The sequence below is a fragment of the Cinclus cinclus genome, chromosome 5 (genome assembly GCF_963662255.1).
Source record: "Cinclus cinclus chromosome 5, bCinCin1.1, whole genome shotgun sequence".
NCBI lineage: Eukaryota > Metazoa > Chordata > Aves > Passeriformes > Cinclidae > Cinclus > Cinclus cinclus.
This window is the reverse complement of record NC_085050.1, coordinates 3,863,569-3,875,776: the sequence shown is the minus strand read 5'-3', so window position 1 is coordinate 3,875,776 and position 12,208 is coordinate 3,863,569. Positions and strand designations below refer to the sequence as shown.

Sequence of the window (12,208 nt, the reverse complement as noted above, 5' to 3'; positions counted from 1 at the left end):
TTTTTTTGGTACATGGAACAAAAAACAGCATGCTCTGCAAAACTTAATAACTAATGGGGTTTGAAACCCCCTCTTTGCATGCTGCTGACATGTTCACAGCAACCTATGCATTGATCTTACTCAAAAAGCACAGTAATCTTTATGCTGCTAGAATTTGAGTTCTGTTTGCTGTAGCATACACTGCAAAGAAAAAGGTTAAAAAAAAAGAAAAAAGACTTTAGGAAAGGCATGTGCTGAACACACAAAATATGCAGGATGGAAAAAGACCAAATGTAATTAAAGCTTATATGAAATGAGACACTCCTATTTGCAGAGCTCTGGCTGCATTTCTATGAGAAAGAATGCACAGAATTTCAAATCATGCTCTATTTAGACAATGTCAGAAGAAAAAAAACAACACATTTCCCCCCCACACACCCCTCAACCTCCCACCGAAGACCAAAAGGCAAATCTCATCATCAGAATTAGAGAGAAAAAGCAATCCAAAGAGACTGGTTTACATATTCCTTCCCAAATCAAGTAATCGAGTCTCTCCCTCTCCCGGCTAATAGCTCATAAATTCAGACTTTAAACAAAAGCATCCGACAAAAAAAAAAAAAAAAAAAAAAAGAAAAAAATCCTAATTCTCAAGCTTCCTACTTAGCACTGCCTCGCTTTTGATGATTTGTGCGGCTGTGTGTGCGTGCCTGTTTGAGAAATGGCGAGATAGGCTTAAAGTATTTTCCATTTCATCAAAGAGCATATATTACTTTCCTGGTTCGCTCCGATGTTGGTTTTATGCCCACCCCTTTTCAATCTGCCCATGTCTGAGATGCACAGTGCAGGCGTACAATCATGAGCAGCTTACGACACTCAGTGAACACTGGGTGCCTCTGCATGCTCTAGCAACATACTGCTCAGCTGAAGGGAAGGGATTCTTGCTGTCTCTCTCTGCTCTAAGCATCACCTAACAAGCAAAGCGAACAAAGAATGGGAAATAAAGCGACCCTTAGCCGGTCAGTGAATGAATGGTAACCTCTCTCTGGAGTAAAGGTGGTGCCGGTCCATGCTCGTTGCAAATGATGGACATTAAACAGATTGACAAATCCTGTGGAGTCGTTAGTAAAGAGTTTGGAGTTTTTTTCACGCCACAGTGTTAACTGCAGAGGAAAGGACAGAGGGAGAAGGAGAAGATCAAGCTCATGTACATAGTTCTGAAACTTGCAGGTCGTAGGAGGCAGCTCAAAAGCTAGCTGGACAAGCCTTTCGCTCGTTGAGCAGAAGCGAAGTGAGACATTGTGAGCTTGCCAGCCTTGCACAACATTGAAAGGGACTGAATTTGTAGCACAGAGGGGTCTTTTTTAGCTCTGCATATAATTAGTCCAAACACAAAGGAAGCAACTGAATGGAGGTTGTCACTCTCTGGAAAAGGGTGGGTAAGACACTTTTTAATTAAATTCTTTCATGAAGAAAGATTTTTTTTTTTCTTTGCTGCAGCATTTAACATGAACAAAATCACTATCATTTTACCTTTGAATGTCTGTGAACTTTAATGCTGCACAGCTCCTGCATGCTGTAAAGTGAAATATTTGCCTCTGTGTTTGTTCTGTTTGCTGTTTTGCTTTGGTTTTCGGGCTTTGTTTCGTTGGTTTGCCTTTTTTTATTTTTTTTTTCCTCTCTTAAATAAAATATGATGTAGAATTTGAAAAGATTCAATGGACATTCTCAAGCATATTTGGAAATATTCTTGCTAATGGATTTCCTTCTTATCGGTCTCTGTTTAAACTGGCTGCTGAGGAAGCCCCCGGGGTTGATATTGTGTACGCTGGGTATCTTTTCTAAAATGCTTCCAGCTGTGAATAGTGGGTGTCCACAGCTCTGTCGGTGTGAGGGCAGGCTTTTGTACTGTGAATCACTGAATCTCACAGAGATGCCTCGCAACCTGTCGGGCATGATGGGCTTGTCTCTGCGGTACAACAGCCTTTCAGAGCTGCATGATGGACAGTTCACAGGGTTAATGCAGCTCACGTGGCTCTATCTGGATCACAATCACATTTGCTCAGTGGAGGGGAATGCCTTTCAAAAATTGCGGCGAGTTAAAGAGCTCACCCTGAGTTCCAACAAAATAACCCAACTGCCCAACACCACTTTCCGCCCCATGCCAAACTTGCGCAGTGTGGATTTATCATACAACAACCTACAGTCTTTGGAGCCTGACCTGTTCCACGGGCTGAGAAAACTGACAACTTTGCACATGCGGTCAAACGCCATCAAGTTCGTGCCAGTGAGAATTTTTCAGGACTGTCGCAGCCTGAAGTTTCTAGACATAGGATACAATCAGTTAAAGAGCCTGGCTCGAAACTCTTTTGCAGGCTTGTTCAAACTCACTGAGCTGCACCTCGAGCACAATGACTTGGTGAAAGTGAATTTAGCCCATTTTCCCAGGCTCATCTCCCTGCACTCCCTCTGCTTGCGAAGGAATAAAGTTACCATCGTAGTTAACACTTTGGACTGGATATGGCAACTCGAAAAGATGGATCTCTCCGGCAACGAAATCGAATACATCGAACCTCACGTTTTCGAAAGTGTACCTCATCTCAAATCCCTGCAGCTGGACTCCAACCGGCTGACCTACATCGACTCCCGAGTCCTCGACTCCTGGAAGTCCCTCACGAGCATCAGCCTCTCTGCCAACGCCTGGGATTGCAGCCGGAACGTCTGCGCCCTGGCCTCCTGGCTGAGCAACTTCCAGGGTCGCTACGACAGCAACCTGCTCTGTGCCACCCCCGAGTACGCCCAGGGAGAGGATGTTTTGGATGCTGTCTACGCCTTTCACTTGTGCGAGGACAACGCCGACCCCACGAGCGTCAACACCTTCTCCCCCGTGACCAACAACAGCGAACAGACGCCGGGCTACGGCTCGGCCACCGCCACCTACGACGCGCCCGACGGCGACGAGGACCGGACCACGTACGCCGTCACCATCACCATGCCCGGCGAGAACTCCGAGAATGCCGTGCAGATTCACAAGGTGGTGACGGGCACCATGGCACTGATTTTTTCCTTCCTCATCGTGGTTTTGGTGTTGTACGTCTCCTGGAAGTGCTTCCCAGCCGGCTTAAGGCAACTAAGACAGTGCTTTGTCACACAGCGCAGGAAGCAGAAGCAAAAACAGACCATGCACCAAATGGCTGCCATGTCAGCCCAGGAGTATTACGTTGATTACAAACCCAACCACATTGAGGGAGCCCTGGTGATCATTAATGAGTACGGATCTTGCTCCTGTCACCAGCAGCCAGCGAGGGAATGCGAGGTGTGATTTTCCTTTGGGATTTAAACAGTGTGCAACCAAATAACAGCGTGCAGGCAGACAGAGGCACGGGGTGGGGGGTGGTGCTGGGCTTTGCTGGTGATTTCTGACTTGCACCCCTGCCCAAATTGTTTAAGAGGGGCTGTCCAAGAGACTTGATATTTTAGCTTTATCGTGTCTTAAAAACCTTCAGGACAGCCAATCTTAAGGTTTCATATGCTAATACTCCCTTTGAAAATCTGTCAATATTCAGGAATCTGAGAGTGTAAAAAAGGTACCAATTATTGATCTTTTGTAAACAAAGAAAAACTGTTTAAAATAAAAAAAAATAGCATTTACAGTTTTTACAGACTGGTGTATATTACATGAATGGTTCCCTGTATACAAAATGCAACAGTTTAACCTCTCTCTCTTCATGCTGAGTGTTGAAAAGTCGAGGAGCAAAGAAGCCACGTAAAATAGAAAGCTTAAAATTACCCAGCTGGCTTCCCACTGTAATTAGCACACATTCACGTACATCATGTTGCTGAAGATATGAAGCATGACACTGGAATTCTATTTTTGTTAATGTGCTACCTGTAACTGGACACCAGTACAACAAGGAGCCAGAGCACCTCAGAAAGGCTGAAGTTTTGACCATGTCCCTGGGACAGGATTTCTGAGGATTTTTAATACAGCTCACTTGTTGGTTGCTGTAAGATCCATAAAAGCTGCATTATAGTCCCTAAAAGTATTTTGTATCAAAACCGATCAGATTGCAAAAACTCACTTAAAAAAACAACCAACAAAACCCAAACAGGTGAAACACTGCCAAAATGTGCTCATTAGAATTTTCCTTAATATCTATATATATAAGTGCTAAATTTAAGGGCTTTTACTTGCATTTCCCACTTTTATGCTTGTTTTGAGCTATGCCAAGAGCAAAGATCCCCTTGTTTTGTGTCCTGTGGTGCCATGGTGAATGGAGAAGAGCAAAAGCGATTATTTGGGTCTCAGTGTTGAAACTCAAGAGCAAAAAACACTGTCAGGGTAGGACAGAGAGTTTTCAGTGCACCCTTCTGGGTCCTGTAGCAAAGTGCTGGCAAAGCCCAGCTCGTGTCCCTCCCTTTCAGCACCAGCCTTCACTAACAAAACAACCCCAAAACCTCTGCAGAGGCTGGACGCAGATGTACCCTCCTTACTAAGGACTGAAAAACGGCATTGATGGACATAAGCAGTGATTTCATGATGTAGAATCCCACAGCTGTTTTATCTGACTGCCCTTAAATAAAGGCCTCCTCTCCTTGTATTTTGGATTTTTCATTCTAGAACGTGAACAAGCAACTGATTGATCTTTTCAGCAGCTCCTCTCACAGTAATTGACGATGAGGGACTTTTATAACATCAGGCAGAGCATCTTGAAATTTTCTTCCCTACAGCATTACATGCGAATGAAGTGTTATGGATAATGAACTGGGTGACATTTCTATGCTTTGTACATGTTTCTCCATCCTCAGGTTACCACCAAGAGAGGAACAATTCCAAAATCTGACATGTATTTTAATGTAACACAGGTTTTTCCTTTTTCATTGCATTAAACTGCTACCTACTCTTACAAGGGTACAGCAGGCTTATAAAGCTGAAAGCAGGCACAGAAGGAATCATTTGTTTTCCTGCGTATCAGGTTTTAAATGTAAAGAGTGAATTTTATATTTTTTTCTGACTTAAACTATTTTTAAGGAGTCAGAATTTATTTTTCTCTATTTAGTACCTCTCATACTGTGCATTATAAAGCATGAAAATAGCCTCTTAATCACAATTTTTACTCATTGAGACTATATTGTCATCTGTGAAAGCAATGAGATTATGTACTGGGATAGGGCAGTTTCACAGAAAATTTAATGAAAATCAACTGTTTTTTTTTTTTTTCCCTGAAGCCACCACAAATTCACCCACAGCTTTCAAACAAGCAAGCACTGTTAAACCCAGGCTTTTCTCTCTTTAAACAAATGCACATTTCTCTCTCTGTGCCTCAAGCCCACAAGGGCCTGATCCATCCTGAAACTCCCAAGTGACCTGAGGGGCTGAGTGTCCATGTACAAACCTAACAGGAGGGGCAGAGGGCAGGTACAGAGCCCCTCGTCTCTGACAAGGGTTCGTGACCGTGTTTGAAGCAAAAGTACTTTATGACATGCTAACTGAGGGCCCAGCTATATTGATTTTCCCCATTAAACCCTTGTCTGAAATCAATAGGGAATTTAACTGTGAAAAATTGGCTCTCTAACTTTGGACTGGGCTATGTGTTCCCCAAGCCCCCAGGCAGCACTTGGTTACAGCCACCTGTCAGGAAGCTTCCAAAATCAACCAAGGTTGCTTTAATACTGTCTGCATATGGTAAAATGAAATATGAACTGGCTTGATTTGATAATGACCCCTGTTGCTATCAGGAAATGTGTTGGTGCAGTCATGCTTTTGCCCCTGTGAACCTGAGACAAGCCTGATACCAACAAACAATCATCCTGTGGTTGTATTTTGGTGTATTTTTAGCATTTTTTGTGGGTTGTATTTGAAACACGCGAGTGATTGCACCCTTCTGGAGTTATCCCTGCTGTTTATTGGTGTTAGCAATCTCCAACTACGTTTGCAAAGACGTGAGCAATTCTGCCTTTGGAATTTATTCACCTCTGTGCTCCGTGCATCTCGCATTGACAGCCCGAGTAAACTGAACAGAGCATTTTTCTTTGAAGGTGCGGTGACTTGTTGACTGACAGCTGATTTGGGGTTTGCCTGTTGCCACATCTCCTGGAGAGAGGTGATGCCCACCAATGACTTGCCATCCTGAGCAGGATGATGGATGGATCCCTCCATGGAGAGCACAGCACTTATTAAAGGATCTGTTTCAAAATCCTCATGCAGAAATCTTTTCTAAGGGTAATCCCTTCTAGAGACAACCTCCTGGTGATCCCCAGAGGATTTCTGGAGATCCTGACATCCTCTGAATATTTATTGAAGAAAAGAGGGTGTCACTGCTGTTACATGGCATGAAGGCACTCCACAGGGTGCCCACATCCAGGCTGAAAGTTTACATGAAATATATGTGGGTAATAAAGAAATAAACGAGCCGGTATGTCGTTTCAATCCAGCTATTGCAAATCCAGTAATTCATCCTGCTCCAGGCTACTTGCATTGGTGTATATGAGAGTTATTATATTTGTACTGCATTTAGAGCAACTGCAGGGACAAATTTTCCCTAATTCTTTCTTCTAAATTTCATGTTCAACAACTGCCCAGAGACAAGTTATTCACTCTCTTTTGATGCCCTTATTCTAGCCTATTAAATGGCTCTATAATCAAAAGGAAGAAAAAAACCATATATATATATATATATATATATATATATATATATGCTTTTGGGTTGAATTGTGAACAGTGTTTTGTCCATTAAATGCTTGGGGAATATCAAAGGAAGGGAAATATTTTCAATATTCCCATTTTGATGTTCCACTTAATAGGATTAATCTCCATTTATAATTAGGCAATTAACATTATTTTTTTTATATTTAACTGTCTTTTTGCACTCAAGACAGGGTGAAAGGCAAGCAAAAGCACTACCTGTCCTGAAGCTGGTTAACAGTACCAGTGTTACAAATCTCTAATATGCATTCTCTTGCTGCTAACATCAATACCTACTCTCAGTGCAACCACTGCTGAAGGAACTGTTGCTGTGTATGCTTTGAATGTATATAAGGGATGATTTATTTTCCTTTCTGCCTCTTTTTTTTCCTTCCTTTCTGTACTAGTTTAAAAAAAAAATGGTATGAAACCACAGAATCAATGCTAATGTACCACATTCTGTTTCTGGCCTGAAAATATAAAATACAAAGAAATTCTGTTAAAGCTGCCAATTCCCTCCTTTGCCATGTCTGGGTGCTGCAGGGGGTGAGCCCAAGGGATGACCCATTCCTTGTGATCACAGCAAGGATGCTCTGTACCAGGCTGCCACATCCCCCTGCACACCTGTGCCACAGAAACACCACGAACCATCGCTAAGGATATGTTTGTATGCTTTAATATATTCTGTATGTTTTCACGGCTAAGGCACTGAGAGGTAGTTGAAACAAGTCTATTTGATAATTTTCTTCAGCTCTGATAAAAAAAAAGAAAAAAACAGAAAAAAAAAACCCGAAAAACAACCCTTATTTGCTTTTGAGATGGACTACATTTGTTCCTTGTGTGAGTCTCATTCTGCATTAACAGCAAAAGGACTCTCTGAGTCCCCCCTCCTCCCCCCTCCAGCTTCTACAGTGGTATTCAGAATGGCAAAAAGGGAGTGTTTAATGAGGAAGCTCATTTCTAGTGCTATCATAATAATAACAGCAGTGATAATAATGAAATTAAGAGGAGACAAAAGATAAGAGGAAAGACTGGAGTAACGGCAACCAAATCAGGGTGTCACTGGATTCCTCTGCCTTTTCCTTTTGTAAAGATGGTTAACCTAAAGAAGTACCACAGATGAAAAACCAAGACTGAGGGTGGGTGGAGAAAGCAGTTTTAAAAACTGTGCAAGCAGGGATGAAACAGCTTCTGCAAAGGAGGGTACAACACTAAATAGCTCCATTCAGCAGGAGAGAGAAAAGGAAGGGGCGAAGGGAAGGGATGAAAGGGAAGATGAGAGCTGGCGAGAAGGCAAGGAGGGCACTGTGCACACGTGGGGAAGGAGATTTTTCCCTGTCTTCCCTCCCACGTTCGGGCTGCAGCAAGGACAGCAGCAGGGATTCAGGAAGATGCCCAGCATCTCTCCGTGCCCCTGCCTTTCCCAGCAGGGCAGGGAGGGAGGCGCGGTGGGACACGCTTCCCCAAACACACGTGCCTGCAGCCCCGTCATTTCCCCCAGCACATCCCTGTTCCCTGGCACCACAGTGTGCCCCTCATCCATCACTCTGCCACTTCAGCACAGCACAGACCTGCTACAAAATCGGACTTTTCTACCTTTTTTTTTTTTTTTTTTTGAAGAAACCCTCATCTAGAGGGATGGGTGATCTTGAGCTACTGCGGATTCTCTTGCTAATTATATCTACACTCACAGTCAGCTTTCACATTCACAGCTCTAATGACAAACAGATCTGAGATATTTTTGCTGTGTTCAATTTACCATTAGGCACCAAGGTTATACTTTTCCTTGACCTGCTCAACCCAGTTTAATATTAACAAATTGAGCATTTATGCAGGTTCTTTTCCAAGCATGAAGTTGATTAGGAATTTAGGAAATGCTGGTGATTTAAAGATTAACCTTTCATGTAATTACTGACATAAACCACGGCTATTAAAGTATTAGAAACAACTATTCAGAGCATATTCTACATTAAAAAATCACATTTAGAGCCATGCAAAAGACTTTCCATACCAGCCAATTTTTTTTTTTATTTTTTTTTTAAAGCAGAAGAAAAACCTGGTGAAAGGAAAGGAGTAAGCACAGCCTACCTCTAAAGTTATGAGGAGGAAAGCAAAGCTATAAAAATAATACAGAAACCAAGCAACAGTCTTCTGCTGGCAAGACACAGCTTGTAATTGGGTGGGTGGCTGTGAAGAGCTGAGATGAATGCTGCAGAGCACTGTAATTTCATTGCACCCTGTCTGCTCTAAAGTGAACGTATTTGCAATGAAATCTGCATTTCCGTGAGAACAGGGCAATTGGGTTTTTTTGGGTTATTTGGTTTGGTTTGTTTTTTTTTTTTTAATAAAGATCACGTCACTTGTTGGCATTCAGGCACAATTCTTGAGGCTTTAAAGCAATTACTGTTCTTACTCGCCTTTGCTGGGGTGATAGCTGGGGGAGACAGTCCAAGAGAAGAGGCTGCACTGAAAGGAGTTTGAGCTCCAAGTCCCAGATTTGCATCACAAGAGAAGAAATTCACTTGAAAATAAATGCCAGCTTTTCACCTTTCCCCCCATCTGTCCTGTTCCTAAAAACCCAAATATGCACAAGGCTGATAAAAATCAGATAGGTGGCAGTGGTTAAAGGATTAATACTGTGCACCTCTGTGCTTGCCAAACAGCACCTACTATTCTGCTAAGGCACTCTGATTTTAAATCATTTCCCTGCTCTCATGTTCTTCACATCCTCACCATACACACTGACTACTGCCAGGAAGATGTCTTTCAGCACGGGTGCTATGGGAACATGACCAATTCCCTTCAATTTCTGAGCTAACAAAGACTAAATCCAAGATTTCAAAGGCAATAGGTAAGTAGAACAATCTACTTCATCACTGAGTTATCACTTTTAGCACAGCAGACTTCTCTGACAGATGTGATTAGACACTAAACCCAGTTATTCATTCATTACCAACTTTAATCTGGCCCTTTCTGCTGATGTGCCTTTCTCCTAAGAGCAAAGCAGAGCACAACACCAGAGAGGGCTGAAAAGTGTATTTTTTGTAAAATCAAAGATTTTAAAAAATATCCATGGTCACATCCAATTGATTTGAGGGCTGATCCAATGAAAAAAATGCAGCATATGTATAGCAGATCTTCCTGTAGTAGCACACCTCTGTACCCAAGTGGCTACAGTCAGGCATGAGCAAATATCCTCCTGAGAGCTGGAGGACTCAAACTGAAAACATGTTTCTGGATACCTTTCAAAATATATACTTTCCCTCTAATTTTTAACCCCTCTTATCCATTCTCACATTTTTCATTCCCAGAGCCTCACAGGCAGGGTGAATCAGAAAACGAGAGAGGGAGGAGGAAGAGGAGAGCCCTTAAAATCCCAAAATAAGCTGCAAGAACAGTCCACAGCTATTGAATTCCTGAGGTTCTGAGTCTTTTTACAACTGTCAGCCTTTGAAACACATCTGCTATCAACCCTCTTTGCAGGATGAGAGGTAAAGTGAGCTCCCAGGAGTAAACCTGGATCTGTCTCTGTGGTCCAGTGCCTCTTTGACAGCCTGGCTTACTTAGAGAGCCTGGTAAATATTAAAGAATGTTAATAATAATGAGATAAACCATCTAGGGATTTTTTCCCCACCCCCTTTTTTTTTTTTTTTTTTAACTGGCTTCATAATAAAGTCTACCTTAAGAAAATTCACTTCTCTGGTCCACATTATTTCCCAATGCAATTTTTTTTCTGCAGCAAACATACATTTGTGGCTGCTGCTCAAAGGTTTGCAATCCTCATGCTAAAGAGGCCACTGGATGTCAAATGTTTACCTTAATTCCATGCAAATGTCACTCCATATTGGACGTTTTGTGTTTCTTTACCAGCAAACTGCACCTTCACAAACCTTCTCCTTGCACCATGACTACAATTCCAAACAGCCCAGAACCTGCTGCTCCTGTCAGATCAAATTCCCCAAAAAACAACTGGATACCATGAATTTATTATGTAATTGCTGTAGTCTAATATATTGCATGTGCATCCTATGGCCTGAAGGAAATCATGGAGACAGTGAAGAAGCAGGAGGAATGCAGCTGACATTCTCTCTCTGGGGAAAGCCCACAAAACAAAATCACTGCACTGGGACAGTGCTTGAGGAAGCTGGAGGGCACAGAAGACCTGCTGAAAAAATGGGGTGATTACAAGGGACAGAGGAAATCACTGCTAAAAAATAGAGGGGAGAATTTTAAAGGAGGCAGTGCCCATAACAGATAAATCAGAAAGAGAATTAGATAATGACCAACATAGCTGATCCCCACCAGGGGATAACAAAGCTCTGTGGTGATTTTTGATGACAAAATGAGTTTATATAAATCTGCATCTGCAGTGGGAAACAGAAATCCAGGAAGTCCCAGGCAGCTGAACCCTGGGCTTATTCCTCTGTCCACCTTGGCTTTGTCATGATTGGGTTGTTGGTAAATTTTTAACAAAATTTTGCTTTTTCATTGCTGTCACGCACAGAACTGTTCCGTTCATGGAGATTATGTTTTTGCTTCATGGGGAATATGCTAAGCCAAAAGCTGCTTTCTTGATGGGTGGCACTTCTAGACTGAAGCAAACCTTCTTATATCAGTTTCTGTCTAGTTCTCTGATTCTACCAACTTTGGAAATTACATGAGGTTATTCCAGCTGGCAGAATGAAGAACTTCCCAAAAAGCTCCCTGAGTAGTTTTACAAAGTTACACTGAATATCTTTCTTAACAAGAATAGTTGAAAACTGTTTCCCCCACTGTGGCTTTCTTTTCCCTTTCTTATCCCATGTAGGATACTCCAGCCCCAATCTGTCATTTTTCATTAGCACAGGAGTCAAGCTATGGCTATTAATGAAAACTCTTAATGAGGGTTTGGTGAGTAAGTCTTGGAAAATCAAACTTGAAACAAACAAGCTAAAATCTGTGTCAGATCTATTGTTTGTAGGTACTGGCAATTGGGAAATGAAGGACTGTATAAAGCACTAGGGAATTTAAAACAACAGATCATATTTGGACTTTTGAAGAGCTTTTGACAAGACATTCAGTTTCCCATAAATAAGACAAGCTCCATTGTCATAGAAAACTAGGTAGGAGCTCAAAAATACAGCAGCCTTTTATTCATACAGGGAAAAATGGAGCACAGTGTGGTCCCAGGGCTGGGACTGCTGAATCATCTCAGCTATGATCAGGAAATAGATGGCATTTTTCAAATGACAGATTATTTATATTGCGAAAAATAATGAAAATGGTGTGGATGTGCAAAGGGACTTCCAAAGTCTGAAGCTTACATAAGCTTTGATGGATGAAAATCTGAATTGTCAAATACAAAGTAAAAGACAAGATATAAAGGAAACTGTTCATCCGTGCCTCGGTGATGTAAGTTACAGGCAACAATTGGATAACTGTCTTCCAGGGCATTGCTTTAAAATCTCTGCCCAGCGTGCAGAGAGGAAAAAAAAAAAGGAAAAAAAAAAGTGGAATATCATCTCAAATGGAACAGCTCTCAAGAAATTAAATGGTGTGATATAAATC

At 42.0% G+C, this 12,208-nt stretch overlaps 2 protein-coding genes across 6 annotated transcripts in view; one reads left to right on the top strand and one right to left on the bottom strand.

Annotated features, from left to right (window-relative positions):
- Positions 1-12,208, bottom strand: part of CTNNA2 (catenin alpha 2) — a 403,809-nt gene that overhangs the window by 151,850 nt on the left and 239,751 nt on the right. The window lies entirely within an intron of this gene.
- Positions 1,153-3,298, top strand: LRRTM1 (leucine rich repeat transmembrane neuronal 1). Its single transcript, XM_062493294.1, has one exon. The coding sequence runs from the start codon at positions 1,733-1,735 to the stop codon at positions 3,296-3,298; it is 1,566 nt and encodes a 521-aa protein (XP_062349278.1). The 5' UTR covers positions 1,153-1,732.